Genomic DNA, 23491 nt, shown 5'->3' on the forward strand with positions numbered 1-23491 from the left:
ATTTTTAACACTCTCCCTTACCATTTTTAATTCCAATCAGAAGGCTTCTATTATAATCTTCTTGGAAGACTATTTCACAGATAAAGTTCCTGTCTTATGCAATTCTGATTCTCCCTCATTCTTTTTCAGATATATAAGTAGCCATCCATTTCCCTAAATAATTCATTTGTGTTCTTCTGCACCTCCCAAATAAGTCAACTTTTACTTTCTTTTTGCCCAGTCACACTATACATAATTTAGCTCATTCACTCTTCAAAAGAAATTTCCTCCAACTCTATTGAAAAGAAAATAGTGCTCTTCACCCAGATTAATGCGAGTTGGCTGCCTTCTTGGCATGAATAAAATTTAGTATCTTACATAAAGATTTAAAGAGAACTTTGTTAATTAGTATTGACATTTGAGAGCTGAATGGCAGCTTCCTTCCTCACCAATAGCACTGGTGTCACAACAGCAGTATGAAACCTTTATGTAAGTATTTAATTAAGCTCAGTCCTACTTTGCAAATGCTATACTGTTTTTCAGAGCATGTCTGTATGCTGCGTATATCCTGAGTCTTGAACTATTCAATTCTCTTCATTTGAGCTGTGCGTGAAGAACCCTCTCAAAACTAGACAGTTTAACTTCTCCTGGAATAACCTACGTTATTTACACTTAAGGACTTATCTTTAAAATTCTAAATACATGTGAGGTACACATACACATTTCCTATTTCCCAAAAAGTGATCTTTTTTATCTCTCATTCATATATTGTACCACATTGTATTTTAGATTTTACAACTGATGGCCTCCTTTCTGAATATATAACTACATTTATGAAGTTAATAATGTATTAGTTACTAATGTATGTCGTAATCGTATCATACTACTGTGCTAAAACTACAGAAATACATGACAGCATCTCTTCAAAGCACTTATTTCTTATTTCAGCCCATTTTTTCAAACAACTAGTACTTTTTTCACTTTCACTAACAATGTCTCACCTTATAGTTCCCAAAGGAATGAAATTATATATCCAAAATGCTCACTTTTCCCTATGTGGCATACAAAGGCAGCCAAATTATTATTTTTAACTTTTAGATTTTGAAATACAATAAGAATTTTCAAACATGCAAGCAAACAGGTTCCTTTGTTACCTCTTCAGGGATGTATATTCCTGGTACATGAACCAGACTAGTTTGACCAACTACAGTTGACCCCTGTTTTTTGAAATGCTGCATACACGTTGCTTCTTTTAATATATTGTGACAAGTGAAGGCCTTCCCAAAGAATAGATGTTTCCCCCTCACAATGGGGGAATAATTACTGTAAACTAAGACATGCTTGCAGTTTCAGCTACTTATACTGAAACCTAGTGATGCTTCTGAATTCTTCCAAACACCTGGTACCAAACATCTCCATACATTTCATGAATTTGTCAATTGCCATTGATAAAGAGGAAACCTACTTAGACATGATTATTATAAGCAGCTCTCCAAACAACTTTAACAACAAGACCAGGTGCAGCCAATATTTCTTCACTTACCTGATGGTTCATGATTTACAATATACCCGATATTAAAAAATTATTACATTTACAGAACTGGTGTTAGATAAAACAGTTTTTAAATTTTGTAATCTCATGAAACTTCATTTTAAGAATTCAGCAATTTTCTCTTATAAAGGTAAGTGCTTACTTTCAAATAGGTCAGTAAGCAGAAGCATGTAATCCAACTATTCTCCTTTTGAAACAGACTTAAACAAAAGCAGCAGGAACAAGCAGATCATCGGCGGGGAGGGAAGGGGAGGGGAAACAAACAAAATGCTGGGCTTCTGGCTTCAGCAGGTAGCAAACTTGTTGGAAAAGATAGTAGATTCAATCACAGTCTGGAAAATTTTACAATGATCACAGATTTCAAGGTGCAAGGACTTAGCTAAAGTCATAGATATGGTTTTAGGCTGGATGATCATTCAGGCTGGCTTCACTAAGTGAACCTATATAAAGTCACATATTTTCACTGACCATATATAATCTGTAAAAACTTAGAAGTGCAATGTGTTACAAATAATGGGATATTAAAGATGCTAAAGGAAAGTGAAAATGATCACTGCCTCTGATCTTAATGACATTGTTCACAGTGTCTCAGTGTACAGGACAAGAGCATCCAAACAGCTGCACTGGTTAGGCTTGAGTCTTTTCTGCATTTATTTAGATAGCCTTGATGTGTACCAGATGCAAAGTTTAACGGTCCCAAGGCTGCATTTTATTCTGCAGAATCATTGAGGATCCATTTTTTTGACGATGTATTGGGATCAATAACATCACAATCCTGGATGAACAATTGGCTATATTTAGTTCAAATGTCACTTTCAGACTGCCCTATCTGAATAGCATAACATGATTTGGAAAAGCTGCAAGCATAAGCAGCCAAAGTTCAATTTTCTAATACTCAGTACAGTGAAAGCTGTATCCTTAAAGTGGGCATATATTACTAAAAGAAACATTTCTTAATGTAATACACAAGTCAATAGTCATCATAGCAGCTTTGAAACATCAAAACTTTCATGTTACATCAAAATGACTTCCTAACTTTTTTTAACACTGGCAATCTGCAGTGAGAACATTGGTCTGTTTTACAGAACAACTAATTGGTTCAGAATTTGTTGCCTCACTCCAGAAATATAGCAGAATTCTGATTTGTCAATTGCAAAACCCCAGTTCTCAGAACAGTTTATTTACAGTGTTCTGATAGAATTTGATGAAGTTAATAATAAAGTCCTTCATCATGCCATCATGATCCCTTTACAGGACTATGAAATTACACTACAAACTGATTAAACCATAGAAAAAAAATCAAAGGCATCTTCTATTAACAGTATGCTTGCGCTTTCTACTTGTTAAGATCAAATGAAAGAAATTGGTCTCTTACGTCTTCCTGGACCATTCCAGATTCAGAAATTTCCATTTCAGTGGCATTCTCAGCAAGAATTCCTGCATCAAGCAATAACACTGATGCAAATTTCTTACCACTAGTGTAGGACTCATTTTTTTTATGCTATTATACTCCCAATCTGACCATATGTAAATTTCCTTTTTTAGAAGAGAGCTAACAGTAATGTATACCATTAATTGTACAACACATTTTAATTTAACACAAACTGGACAACATCACCTAGTGTGCACAGTCCAGCCACTCCAAATACAGATTCCAATTATTACATGAGAACTAAGACTTTATGATATTTCCTACAAATGCTAATTAGCTGGTAGGTTAGAGCCCTCAGTCATGTAGCACTTCATCAATCACAAAGCTTAAACTATTAAAGATGGAAACTGCAACATTTTACATGAAAAGTTATGTTGCAAGTCAAAGTAGAATATTATATTAGCCCCCTTTACATGGTGTTCTTTTATAGTAGTCCCCACAAAAGAATTTCCACAAGCTGTTGTCCTAATATGATCCAGGTCTACAACCTCTGTTCTTGTCTCAACAGCTACTGTTTTCAACACCGAGACTCATATTTCAGAGTATATAATTGCTTTGAAAATATCTACAGATTCCTAGAGGACAAAACACATCAGGTATAGCCACTGTATGAAAGAGAAAATTTGGGAGCAAAGAGGGACATGAAAGAATCATTGAGTTCAGCACTTCTACGCTTCAGCCTACAACTCAGCCATATTCATAGAACCTGCATGTTCTTGAAAGAAATACATAAAGATTTCTGAGGTCTGCCCCTCTGCATGCTAAACTGACAGATATGAGGTGTAAGACTAGCTTTGCCAGGTTAAACAAGGCTATTAAAACAGCATACCCAACTTTACTGGCACTAAAATGGAACAGTGGTGCCAAAGATTCTAAAAGAAAGAAATATTAAGTAATATTGCACCTCTGACGTTGACATAAGTTTATTATTACTCCATGCCAATCTACCTTGATCCAAATCCTCTTAACGCACACTGTTCCAGTGCTGGGCCTCTCTGAAGCCTGCAAATTATACTGAACAGTGTAGTGGTTTTTATATTTGGTCAAATATCTTACCAAAATCACTGCATGGAAGGACAATGCATCATTATCTAATTATCTATCCCATTACTTTTTTCTGCAACTTGTTGTCTTATGTGTGTTCCTATGCCATCCTGTGGAACTCACCACAGCTCTTCTGTTGCTAATGTTTTTGTTTCTTCCACACCTTTGGTAGAGAGCCATCAACAGAACCTGTCTTGTCCTTCAAGTACAACAGCTATCCAGAAAGAAGAAAGGGAGCTTCCTGGTTTTGGTTTCCAACTTTGAAAGGGAGCTTTCCTGGTTTTGGTTCAGTCTCCTTCATATTTTTCAACATGGTCCATAATAGTAATGTACACAAGAGAAATCTAGAATTAGAAATTATATCTTTCCAAGTTACATATTCCTTCCTACTCAGTTTCAGGTTATACTGACAGAAATATTTTTAAGTACTATATATAAATTCTTCCTTCTTCAATTACAGTAATACAACCATAAAACCAAATATTCTTTTAGGATGAGTGAAGCACTTCAGGCTGAACGAAGAGAGTTCCACACGTCTATCTTGCATCAACAAATGAAGCACTAAAATAACTAGTTATTCACAACTCTTTATATCAAAAATAAATAAAAATACACAGATATAAAATTTGGCCGTGCATAGAAAAAAAAGGAAATGGAGACAATCATTATAATCTTATAGTAGAAGAATCCAATATCTAGAGAGAACTTAGGAAGAAGAACTAGAAGCAAATCCTTCACTTTCAGGTGGGTTTTCATGAGAGTAAGACAGCAACCAGGGCAACTGTCCTGCAAGAGGGTATGTAAAGGCAGAACAATCCACTAGAGGGCCCAGTAATTGTTTCCCCTCTCAAGTGTCATATGAAACAGTCCATGTTGCTTTCCATGTACTGAATTCTCCACATATATGTGCACGATGAGGATAAATTAATTTCCAAATGCTCAACACACAAATGTCTGGCTGCCACCACTCAAATTGAAAACAACAGTGGAAGAAGTGGCCAAAAAGGTCAGAAGGAGAACATGATTAAAAACTGGAGGAGTGCAAGAGGCATGTACAATCCAGCAAGAAGTAAAGGATAAAAGCATAACTGGACTCAAGTAAAGGATAAAATTACTGCAATTGATACATATATTAAATAATTTTCCATCAAAATTAATTTTTACTTATGGTTGCTATTGGAAAGGTCTGTTGTAAAAAACTTGGAAAAAAAAAAGGGGGTACATCAGACAATCTTTTTCTTAAAGCACAGCATCCACTACTAGACTACCTGAAAATCCTTGGAAAATGACTGTTCAAAAATATTACAATAAGAGTACTACAGCACCAGGAATTGCTACAATGCATAGTCCAACATATTTCTGAAATAACACATGAATGAACGAACAATCTGCCTATGGTCAAAAAGGACCTGTGCTCCTTTTGACAGAACATAAAGACTCTATGAGGTATGAATGCCCTGGGACACATAACTTCATGAAGTGAGGATAAAATTATTGAGAACAAAAAGGCACTACTGCCAGGAAAGCTTCTTGAAAAAAAGCAGACAGACACTGAACATCTTCCTTTCTACATGCAAATATTGCATCTGCTGCCAAGAATACTGGGATGCTCAAGGAGGCTCTAATAAGAATCTAATAAGCACTGCAAAAATGAAGTTCAACACTTGGGTTAACTAGACAAATAGATTTATTTTCCACACCCCCCCAGTGAATTTAAAAGCCTGGATTTCCACTGGTGACATACAGAATTTTCTACATTAGAACTGTACACCAGACATAAAAAGTACACAGTGAAAACACCCTTCATAGTACCATACTCTAGATTTATTTAAATATCAGGGGGGAGCAGAGCAGGAAAATATTTCAAACGAATTTTTCTCTAGTCAGGTTACCTGTGGGTGAATTTATCTCCAAACATATTAGAAGCTAGGCACAAGTAAAATAATAATCCAAAGCTGAAAATGTGACCTCAGGGTAACTTTAAAAATGTATATGTTAAGATCATGTGGTTATTAAAAATGCTTCAGAGAAGCAAATCTACACCTAACTTTTAAGTCACATAAATGATCTATTCTTCTCTTTTTTTTTTAAGTAATCATCATAATTCATTCTTCTCTAAGTAAACCCAGTATTTTGCCCGTAGCAGAAAAACTGAACATCAGAAGTCCCCTGATAAAGCATATTTACTAGCATAAAAACCTCAAAAAAAAAATCAGGTGCTACTTCCAGTTTTAAAGAATCAGTTCAATACTAACTTTGATTTCGCACCTAGTAGTTTGCCAGATTTATTCATCACATTGTATACTAGAGCTCACAAGGCTATAATGTGTGATAACTTCAGATAACTTCAGTAAATCACTCTGTGAAGTGATTATTTTCATTAAGAATAGCCATGATGTATTAAAACCAGAAAAATACACATATTTCTGAGCATATAGCCGTGACAGATAGTGCTGACAGCTCTGTGGGAAGCTATATTCATCACACAATTTTGATCACTGAATTCACATTCCTCACTCCTCCTGATTCATTTCCTCAAGATCTAAATACAAGACCTGCTGTAAATTATGATTTGTTTGGGTTATTTTTAGGATACAAAACATAAGAAAAGATGCATTCTTTTATTTAAAATTCTCAAGTGACGTCAAAAGCTAATTAGCATTCAGTGCAGGATAAAAGGCTTGAAGTTTGATATCTTTACATCATCAGCATTGCTAACATGGCAAATACTCAGAAATAAGATTCCAGTGGATAAGCACACATATTCCAGTTGTGATAGGCCTTATTTTCTGGGCCTGAAACAGCAGGCTTCTCAGTTTCTGGAAAATAAAGACTGGGCTTTTTAAAGACTGCATTTAGCCAATTACAGACAGAAGCACAGCGAGACCATGTCAACCCTATATGAATCCTGAAGGAAAACCACAATAACACAAGCTACCTACATAATAATAGAGAGTAAGGGGTAGACATTCTCTGAGTGTCTGGATAAGTAGAGGAGAAGTAATAGTAAAATGTATTTGGCACCAGGAACTTTTTCTCCATTTATCTGTGTGCTCACAAGTGCATTTATATAGAAGATAAAGAGCAGTACACACAGAACATACCTGCTAGCATAAATATTTTTCTGAGCGTGAGAAAAGGGATATGGTAAAAAAACACTCTACTACTGTATGCAGAACCCTTGCAAAGCTGCCTTTCCAGGAAATTCCATCCCTGCTCCCCGAAGTGGAAACTATAATGATTAAATCCAACTTCCCAAAGAGAGTCAATTCAGTTAACTAAATTTGTGGAAAACTAGAAATTAGACTAATAAGGCGATTTGGAGAGAGCCTCCCTTCTTAATGTCTTTAGCTCACAGGAAAAGCAGATAATTGACTTAATTTAGGCTCCTTCCCTACTCCCCTCTTCCTTCCACAAAAAAAAAAAAAAAAAAATTTTACAAAAAAAAAATCAATATACTAAATTTATAGAATTAATTATAGACCAGAACTGGACAGAAGGAGCTGGACAGAAAGAAAATAGTAATTTTATTGTAAATTATTTACGTCTGAAGTTTCTAGGCAACTAGTTGAAGAAAATAATGAATGAATCGAGCGCTGAGCCCTTGCTACTAACTTTTGTTCTGAATGTTTTGGATATTTGGATGTTTTGTATTTATGTGGTGAGAGTGAAATATATTATATCTATATGATGACGGAATTAGGTGTATTTTCGTCTTATATTCGTAGCACCCAAACTACCTTCATCTGATACGTGCGCTGCCAGAAAAAAAAATAATAATCCCATCCCTTCGGAACCCTCCCATTTTTAATTTTTTTTTAAAAATTCTATTTTTAATTTTGAAGCGGGGAGGGTGTGAAGTCCATTCCGTGGAGCGGGATCTCTTCTTCCCGGGGCAGTTTGGGGCATTCCCGGGTCTCCTCCCTGGAAAAAAAAAAAAAAAAAGTTTCTAAAGAAAAAAAGCAGTATCCTAATCTTTTAGCAGTCCCACTCATTTTATTTACATTAATTGGAAAGAGTAGTAATCAGTGTTAGTAAGGATAACGGAATCCCTCATGTTGAAGAATAAGAAGTTTAGTCAGTATTTTTAGGACTTTCATTTAACTTTCATTTAATTTTGTGGAAACTGCAGTACCTAATATTTTTGTGATACAGTATAAGAAATAATAGAAATGATTTCACAGAAAACATAACACATATTTTATATTAGAGAACTACTTGTCTATTACAGACTTCTTGCATTTTTTAATGCATTAAAAGTTATACACTATACGAAATAAGTAAGAAAAATATAAGAAAGAAATAAACATTTTCTTGAAATGTACCTTTTTTTGAAGGACATTAATCTTCCTTTCTTTTACTTCCAACATGTCTTTCATATCTCGAATCTCTCCAGCCAGGGTTCCTTTCTCTTCTGTGAGGTCTTGAAGTTGTTTTGTTTTTTTATTCAGAAAAGTTTCTTTTTCTTCCAATCGTAACCGCAAGGCATCAACCTACAGTAAGTAAATCAAACTTATTTAGATTTTAGTATAGAACATTAGCACTTTTTTTTTCTAATCTTTTTTCATCACTTAAGAAATGTTTTATTTCTTATCTATGTAGATTTTCCAACTTTATCTCGGACTAAGACATTCTTTTACTTGTTAAAAGGCAATAAAAAATGAAAGCACTTTTAGCATCAAACCGTGAATAGAAAAAGTAGAATAGTCAAAACATGAAATAACATTAAAACAGTTCTACCTTGACAGATGCATGAGGGATTAAAAAAATAATAATCATCTTGACTAATTAAATGTATAACTCATTGAAAATAGTGTTATACATCCTGTATTTAATTTGCCCGTTAAAGCCATGAACTGGGCAATCAGATACTACAATCACTACGCAGGTTTGGCAACAGTTCAGTAATCTAGAAACAGAATTATTAAACAAAGACATGACAAATAGGGAAATGATCAGGTTCTTCACTTTTCTCCAGTGTATATCACATAAGTCCCTTAACAAATGGGCCGTACTGTACGTTTCTGTAGTAAGCACAAAGCCTTGTCAACCAAAATAAGGGATATTCCAAGTATTTTCCTAAGCACAAATGTATTAATAAAGAACTTCACTAAATTGCTCTGCATTACATAACTGCTCTTTTCCTTTAGAAACCCTAAAAAAAAATTAAAAAAGGAAAGGAAAAAAAAAAATCAAAAGCATTCTAACAGCCCTGAAGGCGTGCGTAGCTTTGATTTTCTCATTTCTTGCTGTATAAATGCTCAAGCATGCAATTTTATTATGCTCTTAATGCAATTCAAACAGTTCTCAAATCATGGCCAGGCAAATACTTGCTGGTGGTCTGGAAAAAATCCATAGATCACTTGATACTGGTTACTATTTGTATACAGTTGTTTCTATTACCAGCTCTACTGCTAATTGCAATTAAAAGCTTGGACACTTATAAAAGCATTTGGAAATAAGGAGGAAAAATAGCTGTCTGTCCTCCATTACAAGGCGGGGAGGGGTGAGTAAGCAGCAGCCACCTTCAAGGACAGCAGCATTAATATTATCACAAAGAGAAAAACATTTTGTGAAGTAAGGAACAAAGTGAAAGAAAAAGGAAAATCTAAATGACAGGGTACCTGTTCAATGAAATTGAGAAAGAGGGAACCGGCTCTTTGGTAGTTTAACCAAGAAACAGGAAAGTACGCACAATGTGAACAGAGAGACATGGGCAGAACAGTAGGCACATACACATGGATCCAGGTGGAAACACACAAAAAAATGTCAAAACAGGAAGAAACAAAGAGCAAGATAGGGAAGTAACTAATTTCAAGCAGATATAACAATCCTCCTTCACAGCTCCAAACTCCTAGTGCAGTTACAAATGAATTACTGAGCAGCTCACAGGCAGCACAGCATAGAATACTGGGTTGGGATATTTTTGGGTTAAAAAAAACCAGATTTCATCATATATTAAGTTTTAAAAGACCAAAGGAGACTCTGTTTTTGTCTTCTACTTTTTTTTTTTTTGGATGTGAGCCTCATATTATTGGAGCTATTTTGTAAATAAAATAATACAAGAAAATATAGTATACCCATGAAATTTTGTCAGCACTTTTAAACATTGTAAGAGTTCAACAAAACCAACCCATTGTTAGTGTTCAGCATTATGGATTCAGTTCTGCATTTCTTGTGCAGTCTCAAGCTCATAAATCAAGAAGTTTATTCTAGTGAAATATTTCAGTTTTCCAGAGGCAGGTTAACGCATTGAAACTTAAAAGTCCTGGAGAGGAGATATTAAAATACTCCTAAAGGCCTACATCTACATTTGCCCTTCCACTCCACCCAGAAAAAGAAAGATGCTCTGTAGCACAGAAAGCACACAGAAGTGGCAGTGTGGGCATAAAGAACATTTTCAAGGTTTGCAAGCCATTAGAATGAGGTTATCATTTCATGCAAAGTAGAGAACTAAGATAAAGACAGTGCAATCATTCATTATTACAGTGGGAGGTTTCCTTGAACAGAGTCCTTTTTTCTGATACTGTTTTCTTGTGCAGCTCTGTGACCATGAGGTGTTCACATTAAGTGGACACACACAGGCTTGTTTTGGCTTCAAGGGACACCACTGAGAAGACAAAGTCTGGGCTGAAAATATATGATGTGGCAATCTAGAATAATTCTCCACCTACAGGCAAGCTGCAGGAAGTTAGGCAAGTGAGAATTTTTAGATTCAGTAATCCAAATTTCAAACATGCAAATGTCAGAAAATAAAGAACAAGGGTTTAAAGTTTACATTATCTAGAAATTCATAAATTTTATTATAATAAAAAGCTAGATGGAAGTAAAAGGATATAAATATTAGTTTAGCATATTTACGCTCTGCAGTTGGAATAGTCAGAAAGGTTCATATGTATTAAGCACTTTTTTTCCCTAGTTAATCAGAGTATTAGTAAAGTACAAAAAAAAAATCAGCAAATCTAATTTATTTTTTTATATATTCTGAGTTTTGTAATGCTAAATTTATTCAAAGCAAAAGTCTTTGCAATGCCATTTTAAAACTTGGTTTGGGACCAATTTAGATGATCTATTGGATCTCAAAATGCATGTTCTTCCTGCTCTTAAAATGGATCATTGCTTTTCTATACACTGGAAAAAAAGATTTATATTCTACTGGATTTATTTTATTTTTAAGACTTTTTTACAATATTACAGTAATAGGATCTTGCAGTTTGTAACCAGTGTGCAGTATGAGATTCAAAGATGACATTTTAGAAAACAAGAAATAGTAATAGCAGCAAACTTTCAAACCTCTTTTAATAAACATAAAAGACCTCATCTGAAACTCATTACTACACCCTCTCCATACTTAAGCACTTATTTGCTTCATGTCTGAAAGCAATCCCTTAAGTCAAATCACAAAAATCTCTGTTGGGCCTTTAAGCTGCAGCTGAGAAGCTCTTCACAACGCTGCAGCGGGAGCTCCAGAAGGGGTTCTCTTCAGTCAGGCACTGAAAGTCTCACTCACCAACTGCCACTAGGCAGAACCTTAATGCCTGAAGCCAAAGGGAGCTGTAGGTGATCAGAGGAGCTGATAAACAAAACACTGATGCCATTCCCTAGGGACTGGGATAGCACAGCAGCTTCCAACTGCTGATATAGTTCTGCTCTCCTTGGAACCAGGCAGTTTCTGAGTTAGTAGTCTTTTCTTCTCTACCCATTCAATCCCCATCCTAAGGGCAAAGCAGACAATTCTCAGTCTTCTTCACAAATTTCTTTCCACACACCCTTTCACCACAGCTCACTAAATTCAGCTCAAAAATGGGGATTTTTGGCATTTAAACTTGGGAGCACAAGGAGGGTTGAGAAGATGAGTAGACTGCATTGAAGTCCAAGTCTGTGAGTGACAACCTGTGTGGGAAAGGGGAGCAGAGCCCTGTCCACTCCAGTTTCTCAGACCCTAATCCTGCCCTCACACAGCTGTTAAAGAGCACCACATGACTGAATCTTTCTGCATTTCCTTTCACCACTAGACAGCTCATAACACAACTAATACATTATTTCTATTCCCTAAACAAAGACACAAATACAACCTGGAGGTTCAAGAGAAGGTGATTTTCTTTCAGATCAAAGAGAAACACACTCAGAATTCTGCAACAGAGCCGCAAACTCCATCCTTCCTTTCACTGGTAGCATTCAAGTCAGCCACATGAAGACCTTCAACTTAGCACAAAGGTTATGACCTTGACTGTGCCACAGAGTACCAGCACTTAGTATTTCAGAGTTGTCTGGACTGACTCTAGGTGCAGAAACAGATTGTTTTCTTGTTAATGCCATAAATACTCCTCAAGCCTTCATGTAAATAGTTGACACCTAGGATCAATTCCTTCAGCTCCATGGTAACATTTTAACACTTATCATGAACACTTCTGTGGTTGAGGTGAATTGCATTTTTCCATAAGAAATTGCACATGGACTTAAGATCTGAATATATTTAGATGTAAGCAGTATAACTTCTGCCTAGAGCCCCACTTATCACTGGAGATTGTTCTTAGTATGAGACTATTTCGGTTTTAATTTAAGAATTTACTTCTAGCCTTGGTAGCTTCAAATAAAAGCTTAAAAGCATGACTGAAGTGCAGCTTCAATTGCACTGAGAAAAATGTTGAAAATTTTTTGAAACAGCCAAAGAGCACTTTAATTCAAAAATCCACCTACTCAATGAAGCCCAGATATTTTGATAGAATAGCTATGTGACCCCCCAAACTAACATAAACAGCAGGGAGCCATTCTAAAATCATTGCTCTCTGTAAGTTTTCAGAGAGGCAGAATTCTGAGCCAGTGCCAGTCTGGGAGAGTGAATAGGCAACTTACACTGCATGTGGTCTCAGGTGTACCGATTTATATACTATGGACAGGAAAGCCATGTGGAGGTTTACAAGAACAGCACTTATATCAGACATTTTCTCCTTCCCTACATTCTTCTCTCTGCCTCCAGTAATCACACACCAAGACTTTTACATTTCTCATAACGTGAAATAAAACTACCTCAGCCTGAACTGCATGCGACCTGTTATTATATGGTATCTGTTTGGTGCTAAGCGTGTATGACATGATTTTTTAAGTCAAATATGAAACTCCAAGTGGCGTAAAACCAAAAAGGTGTTAAATCAGCTCGTGATCTTGTGGAAGACAAGAAGCAAAATATACTACTTCACCTACAGCCAGGTTGAATTTGCCAATATTTGAAATTATCTCTTCCCTGAAAATGGCAATGTGAAATCACATCTTCCAAAAATAATGAAACAATGAAGTATTCTAAATGGAACGTGCCAGTACACTGTGAGAAATGTCTGCCATTTTGTTACTCCTCCTGTTACGTCTATGGCATTTTAACTATAATTCAAAAGGAAATTAAATATGGGTCATTTTACAGAATCAGATATATATTTTTATATTAGAAAGGATTAGGATTTCTGGTGCACAAAACCCCTCTCTTTGGCTTTTCACTCAACAGTATGTAATTTTAAGAGTCCTTGACTTATTTTTCCCAAGCTTTGGCAGTACATTTACTAGTAAAACTTGGCAATCTGAAGAAGACCATCCTTTTCCAGAAAAACAAAGCAAAACCAGATCTGATAGCTAACACATAAAGCAGTTCAAAGACCTCCATCCAAGTAAATTGCTTTTTAATTTTGTCTAACTTCTTTTTCCTCAGCAACTACTGATTTCAACTATTTAATACAATAAACTCTGTCACTTTCTCTGGAAATACAGAACCCCCTGAAAAAACTTCAGAATTGGGTTATACTTTAGAAAGAAAAGGAAAGTTCATGTAAGTGGCAAAAATTGCCGAATTCGAAGTTGAACTTTATTAATCTTCATGTCATCACCTGCCACTCATGACCAGCTCCAGTAGTGACGTCTATTTCTTGAAGTTCCTGACTGTTAACTGTTTAACTTATATACCATATTATATATATCATTTATGAAAGTGGTTTTAGTGTTATGGAGCTCCACAGGGAAGTAAAACATGAAGAAGGACTACTGTGTTTCACTGTTAAGAATTATTCATTTTACCAGCATAAATAAATACATTTAAAGTAAAGCTTTGGCTGCTTTTATTATTATTTTTTTAACTAATTCTGAATTTACTAGTCAAACACCAAGTGTCCTGCAGTATCTGACGTAATAGAGAAGACAAACTGTAACCTCTCCTAATCCCACCTCTGTTCCAGCACAGGCTGCAGTGAATATTTGCCACTGCAGCCAGGAACCAGTCTTCTGCCCTCTAGTGCTATTATCCTCTCCCTTCCTGATGACCACTACAGACTCCACAGGGCTGGTGACACTTTTCTGTGCTACTGTTTGCTTTCTTAGTGCATTATGCAGCCATCTTTTGAAAACCACTTCGGTTAATCAAAAATCAAACTTCTATTGAATATTTTAGTGCCTGTATTTATACATCTGCATGTATCTGGAGCAATGTAATATACTAAATTTTAATATACAAAACCAGTTTAAACCATGAAAAAAAGAGGCGTCACTTCTATTTTCTATACAGAGGTACTGAGTTGTGCAAATATGAGAACCGAGTACAAGTACAGAAAGGGTATCATGTGTCTTTAAAATGTCCCAACTCTCCACTTCAGCGCTAGTAAAAAAATAATATTCTAAAATACAACATTAAAATGAGAACTATCCCCTTGTCATATTTGTCCATCATTTTTCAGTCTGATGTGATAAACATGATTTTTTTCAAAGCAATGGCTGTACCTGGAAATCCATAGTATAATACATTCATTTCCTTCAAAAACATGTGACCCATGTAAAAGTCAAGGCAGAAAAAGCAGAACATGGGCACATTTCAAAGTTGCAGACACTTTAATTTTGTACAATTAGTGTGTTTTACATTACTGTACCCAATTTAAACTTTAGTGAGCGGGCTAGCTAGCTTTTTCCCTTCTTAGAGGAAAACTCCACTTTCAAGCATTATTTCAATAACAGTCCCACCCCTGTTACTCTGAGTATTATGGTTGCTCAAGTTTACATATTAATTCAGCAAATTATGTTATTATAGAGCTGATAGTTAACAGGCTTTATATTCTTTAAAGGGTAACTTTTAAAGGATATTGTCTTCTTCCTACTACTACAGTATTTAAGAACTGACAAAAGCAGAGGGGTTTAAAGCAACTGAGTACATTGTAGTTGAGGGGAATAGGCAGAGCACAACATTGGAAGATGGTTTATAGACACAGGACGTTGTTGCCTGTTCCCATCAGGAAAACAAACTTACACCATCTCATACCATTTCCCTCACAGAATCACTGTCACAAGCTCTTTCAATCCTTCCACACGAGGATGGCAGAACTACCTGACACCAGAATGCATCAAATGTACTTGCTCCCCTTTACTTATTCCTTGAAAGACGGCACCTGCCTCCCCCTCAACAGCTTATCCAGCCATCATCTCTACCAATCAGTCTTGATTTGTCTTTCATTCTTTTTTTTTTCCACCAGCCCAGATTATGCTCCTCTTTAAAAGAGAAAATTGGTAATACTGACTGGTCAAGCTACACTAGAAAAGCTTTTAACTGAGATTGTAGCCAAGATACAAATGGATCCCCCAGGCAGTTTGAAACTCATCCTTGTAAAGTATTACATGCCACAAGGAATTCTGATGGTGTGTATCTTATCAATGCAGCCAACTGCCTCAGAGGTGTTTTATTCAAATTTATACATTTGCCTGCTCCTACCACTAGAATGAGGTAGTTTAAAGCAACTAGACCAAAGTTCAGAATTTAATATTCAGATCAGTTCCAGCAATTTTTGGAAAACATATGGGAATTGTAAGTCATGTGTTAATACTTAAAGATTTCGTTAATAAAACTTCCAACACTAACCTTACCTCATTGAACTTACCTCACTGATTTTTATGCTCAATATAAAACTATAGTTGTCATAATATTTTTGAATTACTGCAAAAGGAAGTCAGTCATTCCAGAGTCAATGTTATTTAGCAACATAATGATAGTTATAAATTCAAAATACTTAAAACCAATTTACAAAACTATCAATCTTGGAAGTTTTTAACTTTTGAAATTTCTGTCTCCAATAACGTTCAAATTTTATTGTACTGTAACTAGAAAGTGAATTAAAAGGCCACACTGTTCTTTTTTAAAACCATGCCAATTCATTTAACTGCTTCATGAAAAATGTGTAGAATTCCATAATAGTATAAGAATCATTAGGAAATATCTGTTATCTTGATACATGATAAAAATAGAATTTTTACACGAACTGTTTTGCTCAGTTTAATTTTTTTTTAAAAGTAGGAGTCAGCTGACATAGGCGTGATTTTCAAAAAGAACATTAAGGTTTGTAATCTATTTAGAACATCCAAACAAAGGAGGTGCCTGTAGCCAAACCTCTCTCCAACAGAACTAGAGAGCCTGTGTGACACTTGCCGAGGGAGCTGTACCCATGACCTCTCTCTCAATTTCACATTTTAAGTGAGACACATCTCTCAGATGAGAATCTTATGATTCACCCTGTTCTGAGACTGAAACACCTATTTATCTCACCCAGTTGTTTATCAGACATTCCTACATCAGTAGGTCCAGCTGGAATCAGCTTGGCTACAAGAGCTTATCTTCCAAGACCTATGGCCAGCTCATAAATAGAGCAACATAAAACAGCTTGGACAATATTTTTCTTTTATTCATAAGAACACAGTGAACAGAGAAGAAGGTTAAAACAATAAACTAAACATATATTGTTTACTCTAAATATAACACAGCATTTTCTTCAAGAAATATGCCATTTTCCTTTTCTATCTCTCCTGCCCATGTTCTTGCAGAGACCAAGTTATAGCCTTTTCTCTGCAAACCGCTGCCATTTTGTCGAGTGTGAATAAGCTTCTAACAACTTGTAACCTCTATGATTAAAAATTCACCTCTAAAATTTTCAAAATACAAAAGCTGAGAGTGAAGTCCTCTCTTCCAACGAGCCAGGCTTGACAACCTCCTACACAAAAACATAACTGGTTTGATATCACCCTTGAGTACCAGCAACTGTGAGAGCTCTGCTTAGCTCCACCACTTGGTCCTCAATCCAAACCTTTGGTTCTCTAGGCCCTTCTACAACTCAGAACTTTCTCACTAGCTCTGGTTTCTGAGGCATGAAGAAAAGGCAATCCACTTGCTTATTCCCCTTGCATACATGAGGCAAGATGGTATTTGCCTGTTGCAGTGTTTCACTACACTAGATGGACAAAGAGATGATGTGGAATATTTGGCATTCCAGTAGTCATGTTCTGAAGAGAAAAGTTGTCACACAAGTTAGGAGGCTGTTTTTGAGATTTGTCCACAAAGGAAGTTCTTCTCAAGGGAAAAACATCAATAAAGGTTAAGTTTGCTAACATCCAGTATATTCTCAATATTTATACATTTCAACTAGAGCTGGTAGTAGCTCAACAGACCTTCCTATAATAAGGTTTTTAAAAGATGAAAGGATAAAAAAGGTACTTCTATAAGAAGAGAAAAAGGCACTTTGCAGGAAGATTCTGTGCTTAAACATGCACAGGAGGTTTCTGTCCTCTGTGCAATTACAGACATCAGCGACCCTCTTCAGAAAGCCATGGCCAGTATACTATGCTTTGGGGGTTTTCTTCCTAGCTTCATAGTCAGTATTTTTTACCCATGCAAATTTGGGATATGTATCTAATTGTGGTACAGAGCTGTATCAAAACACCTGTTTTTAAAACTAAATTCCCTTTTACAGCATGCAGATAAGTTTGGGTGACATACAGAAATAATTCAGTTGGTAGCATTACACAAACTAATGATTATACATGACATAAAGTATCTGTGTAGAGAAGCCCTATCTAAAGTCTGTGAAACAAGACTGTGAAACCCTGGCTGGCTCAATTCTATTATAAGTATTAAATCCGAAAATATATATGTGCTAGCATACAAGTTGACATTCACAAATGAAATTAAAAGTGACATCCTATTTTAAATTCTTTGTTCTACCAGGCCAAGGAAACAAATTTCATGGAACTCATAAGTCAGGTCTGCTAAAACAAGAAACAAGAGAAAACTAAGAAACTAGATAATTAAATTACATCTCACTAGGTAAAATTTACGTAAGAATAGATTAAACTTGGGTGAGATCTTCATTTCCATACTCAGAGTTGAACCATACTTTCTAGAATGTTTGATGCAAGTAATGGTGTGTGAGTAATAATAATAGCAATTTATTTTGTTTTTTAACATGGAGTGAAATTGCCATAAAAGGATCCTAAAAGAACTACTCTGGCATGTAGTAAGGTACATTCTTGGTAAAAGTTTGTCTCTCTATCTACTAAACATTAACAAGATTTAAAAAATTATAGACATCTCCCAGCAAGAACATTCTAAGCTATTCAAGATACAATAAATAGCAATAAATAGCCAAGTTTGCATGCTGTTCTGGGAGGCAGTTTTAATGGGAAGTCTGTTTCAAAGGCAATATGCATTCTGTCTACAGCAAGGTCATTTGCTTCCTGCAAGTGGTAGGTTGATTTAGGTGACATGTGTGTCTCAGATCAAGAGTATTGATCCCAGCATTTGTAAGGACATTTTTTTTTCCATGAGGTTTATTTCTTAACTAAGGGAAAAATCACTGATTAATTCTGACTGATAGGACTCAAAAAGACATGCTTCAGTAGCAAGTTCATAGTGACGTCAGTGAAAAAACTACTTAGACCATGAGCGTATGTCAAAAAAAGACTAAAAGGGCAGTTTCAGATCCCCAGTTGGGAAGTCCTTTTTTATGTCATCTTTGCGGTAACATTCTTCAGGCATTTTAGCTAGAACCGGAGAAGGCATTTTTTTCTAAAAAAACTTCACCTCATATTTTAAGTGCTTCAAAAGTCTAAGATAATTAAAGAGACAACAATACTGCACAGAAATGCATGAGATTGGAACTAGTGACATAAAAGCAACAATTCTATTATTTGTCTAAACATAGTGCTTATAATAGAGGTTACATGGTAAATTGAAAATAAAAAGTTATGCAAGAATGAAATCAGACAGAAGTTTCAGTTGCAGGCTTCCTAACATGCTAACAGAGACTAGCTTGCCAAATACTTTTACGGAATCCAGTCTGCCAGATCATCTAGCAGCAAGTCAGAGACATGTCAAGATCTGATCTTGCATTTATTTATTATTCAGCTGGAAGCTATAAGTTTACTAGTTTACCACAATTATACTCCATCTGGGAGACACTCAGTTTCTCAAGGCAGAATATCATCTGCATAAGAAAGAGAAAGCAAAACTGATATGTGCTGCTTTCGTAACATCCTTGACACTAAACAAGCTATGTAAAGTTAGATATGAAATCAAACTATCACAGACGTGGTCTTACACTGTCAAATACATAAGGGATACTCTCAGAAAAAGAATCAGGAGTGAAAAAGCTCTCAAAATCTACTTTCAGAGAAAGAGCCCTGCAATCTACAAGAACCAACAGCAACAGCCAAAACACAGGGACTGAATAAACAAAGGAGTCCTCAACTGAACACCCATTCAATGAGAATACAAGCCAACTCTGATTCTTCACAGTGCAAGAAGTCTAGAACCCACAGATCTCTTAAATGTAATTTCCAGGATGTCATCATATTCTTTCCTTCTCCAAAATGTGCAAGGCATTACTAGATATCATGTACATACTATTACACTTCAAAAAGAGAAACTTTATGAACTACGTATCCATGCTTGATCCTGCACTGCAATAGAATCTGCATGGAAAAATCATTAAACCACAATCACCTACACTGGAATAGCTTGAAAGAAATCCTTCTTTCTTTTCCCTTTCCCATCTCTCTTCAAGGAATCTCCAATCTGTAAAGCTCATACTCAGAAAAAAAAAACGTAGCTAGTATAGACATAATACAACCAGAGTGTCACAGAGCAACAAATCCCAGACTTGTAAAACAGGTCCCTCTAAATCCTGTAGAGGCATCCCAGATTTTTAAATACACTTGATTCAATGTACTATTTGCTATAAGGAAAAATATGTTGATGAAACATAACTGTTATATATCATAATGAGGACACAAAGAATCAATGGGGTGGCAGAGGAACTATTTAGTCACAAGAAAATAATTTTGCATAAGGCAAACAACTTGTTCTTGATGTCTCATTTCTCTAGGAGTCCTGCAAAACATTTTCAAGTGAAATGCCTAGGAATAAAATTCATAACTTTGTTGGATATTAAAATGGCCGTAAAGCTACAAAATAACATTTACAAACTTCTCAGTTAGTTCTGTGTGATTAAAATGGTGGTCCCTAAAAGAACCCAAAGCCAGTTATGAATCTGGCAATCACCTCTGTAGAATATCCAACACACAAAATAAGACTATATGACTATACCTAGAGGACAAAAAAACCCCAAACCCCCATACATTTTCCAGAATAGCCTAGTTCTGTCACTACAATCATCAAAAGTATACACAACTGAGTTTCACTGCATAATCCTTGGTTTGGGAGAAGTTTCATCCAAAAAGTGGATTAAAGCATTCCCTAAAATAAGACTCAGCAAACGAAAACTACTAGAATTATAAAAGAACCAAAAAATAGCCACTGAAAAAATTTAAAGGTTCCTCATTTTACTTTACTCAAAAGTTCAGCTGAGCCAAAAGAAATGTACAAATGAACATTTCAAATAATTCTTTTATCAGGGCCTTTCAAAAGGAAACTTTTTCTTGGTTTGCTCTAAAAAGTGAATTTGTGAAAAGTTAGAACAAGGATTTTATAACGATTATTGGTAAAGATAGATACATTCCACTTTTAAAGGGGGAAGGAGAAAGAAACATTCTGCAGATTTTTTCCACACAACAAACCTAAATTGTTGGAACACCAGACTGTGACATGTAAATAATACTAAATGATCAAATAAGATACAAGATATATGATACAAGATTCTGAGCACTGACTGACAAGTCTGTCTTGTAAAAAATAAAATAATTTTTTTAAAAGTATTTTATAGTCTGATCAGATTACCACAAGTAAACAATCTGAAGTTGTTTAAAACCTCGTTCATCCCTGAGTTGGAAATTACTATTCCTAAGCAAATATATCATAACTAAAAGAAAGAGGAACATCACCAGTTCACAGCAGTGATAAACAAAATGAGTTGGCTGAAATGACCCCTGTAAACGAAACTACAATCCAATGATATGTTTGAGCCAAGCGTTTTTAGCGTAAGAAAGCTTTTCCATTTTCCTCATCACCTCTCTAACCTTCCTCTGCACCTCTCCTATCATGAATTAATCTCTCTCAAATCTGGGTGACCAGAACCATAAACTGCATTTCAGATGAGATTTCACAGAGTACATTAAAATATTCCCCATCTGTAACAGAAAACTCTCTCCCAATACATTCTAGGATCAGATTTTCCACAGCCACTTTTTTATTGGAGACTAAGAGACTAATCTTCATTATTACTACCTTTACCTCAACCTTTACATTATAAAAGTTATAGTTTTAATCCTCAGAGGAATAACACTGCATTTCATACTACCACTTGTCATTCATTTTCTCACTCCAGAATTCAAGATCATTCAAATCTCCTCAGCATGGCCAGTGGCTCCAATCTGTGAATTTCCGTGAAATCTTATGATTGTGCTACCAAAGTTTGGCAAGATATGCAATGAAAATATAAAACAAGCCTCATCGCAATATCACAATAATTTCCTCCAATCTAGTCCTCCTTCTTCCATACTATCTACAATGTTTTTCTATTAGCCAACACTTCACTAATTCTCCCTTTCTTGTATGGACCTCAAACTTCTGCTATTTAAATCACTTTCAACATGACATGGCATGAAATGCCTTACTAAGATTCAACTAGATTAGACATTATGTATTTTCTTGGTCTACAAAATTAACACCCTTAAAAAATGAAGATCCTGCCTTAGTTTAATTTAGATTTCTTAACCAAAATGGATGCACAGTGGCTCTCTAAAAATGGCTAAATACAAGGGGTTTCATATGCCAGAGAAATAATCCTTTATAACAAATTCAAAGGGAGATAGAGTAATGTATGTTTGAACTTTAGATAGGAATGAATTTTTACTATTTATTTCAAGCTTGCTATCCAATCTGGGCATGGAAGTAGTAAAATTCTATTCTAAATCCTATGTTAGCAATGAAGTTGCAATTCTTGAGTAACTATTTTGTTCCACACAAAATATCACCAGAATTCCTGTTTTTTAATAAAATACATTCAAAAGACTTTTGTTGGAAGTTTCTATACTTGGAAGTATGTCTTTGAAATATCTCTAGGATTCATCCTTTTAGGATTTTAACCTTTTCAACTGAAGTTATCCTTAAATATGAAGATATAAACGACTGTGAAAAGCATTTCACTAATATGCCATAGAAAATATGTAAGTAACATTCATTTTTTAAAATGTTTACTGTTTAATCATTCTTAGTATTCTTCTTAGTGTATATAGTATATACATTTAGTGTATATTCTTCTTAGTCTATACATATTCAGTGCATATATATAGATATAGACATATTCATGTATAAACAAATATTACTGCTAAAAAATCAGAGTATAAATAATTTAACACAGAAGTGGAGGCTACGTGAAAGCAGATTTACTAGTCATGGAAATGAAACCTGAGTACGAAAATTCATTCTCCAATTTCTGACAGTTGACATTAACATGGAGCCTTATAAATCTGCTCTTTAAGAAAATTCTAAAAATAAATAAATAAATAAATAAAGCAAGTATCCTTCCTCATCTGTTTTTCTTTTCCTGGAAAGCATTCTGAAAGTAATCTTTTTTCCAGACATAGATTATTCTGCACATGGGTGAAATTCTGCTCCTTTTTCCAATCTCCTCTAAAGATTGGGAAAATACAGATACATTTCAAGAAACAGGACAATGCCAGCACACAAAAGGAATCTTAATGTAAACTTTAGCATAGATTAACTACATAGGAACCTGCACTTTGCAAATTTTATTGTATTTATCAGCACATAAAAGTAGCATAACATCATCTCCAGGAGATGGGGAAAAAACAAAACCCAACCTTGAAACTCCCGGCCTCTCTGACCCAGCAAGTTAAAAAGGACATGTTAAAGAACTGCTAATATTTCTCTCTGTAGCTGTCAAGCTGTCTTAAACAATGCCTAGTGCCTTTCCCAATATAATCCCACGCAGTGACATGCATTTCACACAGTTCAACTGAACAGCAAAACACTTAAGCACTTTGGAGCTTAAAATGATGCTTCAGAGGATTTAATTTCCAAGTACTTCTTTAGTGAAGACATATTTTTTTAAAAAAGTGAAAAGCTAGTAGTTAGAGAATAAAATCAACAATTTATTTAATTTATTGAATATAGATCTACCTTAAGATTGTGTTACAAAAGTATATCTTTAGATACATAGGTGTAATAGACTCTTTAACTTCCATCTCACTTTTAGGAAAAAAAAAAAAAAAAA

The 23491-nt window shown here is 35.2% G+C and overlaps 1 protein-coding gene across 14 annotated transcripts in view; it reads right to left on the minus strand.

Annotated features, from left to right (window-relative positions):
* Positions 1-23491, minus strand: part of ERC2 (ELKS/RAB6-interacting/CAST family member 2) — a 486059-nt gene that overhangs the window by 326317 nt on the left and 136251 nt on the right. For all 14 annotated transcript variants that reach the window (XR_001412191.1, XR_001412196.1, XR_001412199.1 and 11 more), the window contains one exon: positions 8333-8500. Coding sequence is in view for 1 of the 14 variants with exons in the window: in XM_014943272.1 (XP_014798758.1) it covers positions 8333-8500 (168 nt within the window). In the remaining 13 variants the exon portion in view is untranslated. The remainder of the gene's footprint in view (positions 1-8332; positions 8501-23491) is intronic.

This window comes from Calidris pugnax, unplaced genomic scaffold, assembly GCF_001431845.1.
Source record: "Calidris pugnax isolate Ruff unplaced genomic scaffold, ASM143184v1 scaffold128, whole genome shotgun sequence".
NCBI classification, from domain to species: Eukaryota; Metazoa; Chordata; class Aves; order Charadriiformes; family Scolopacidae; genus Calidris; species Calidris pugnax.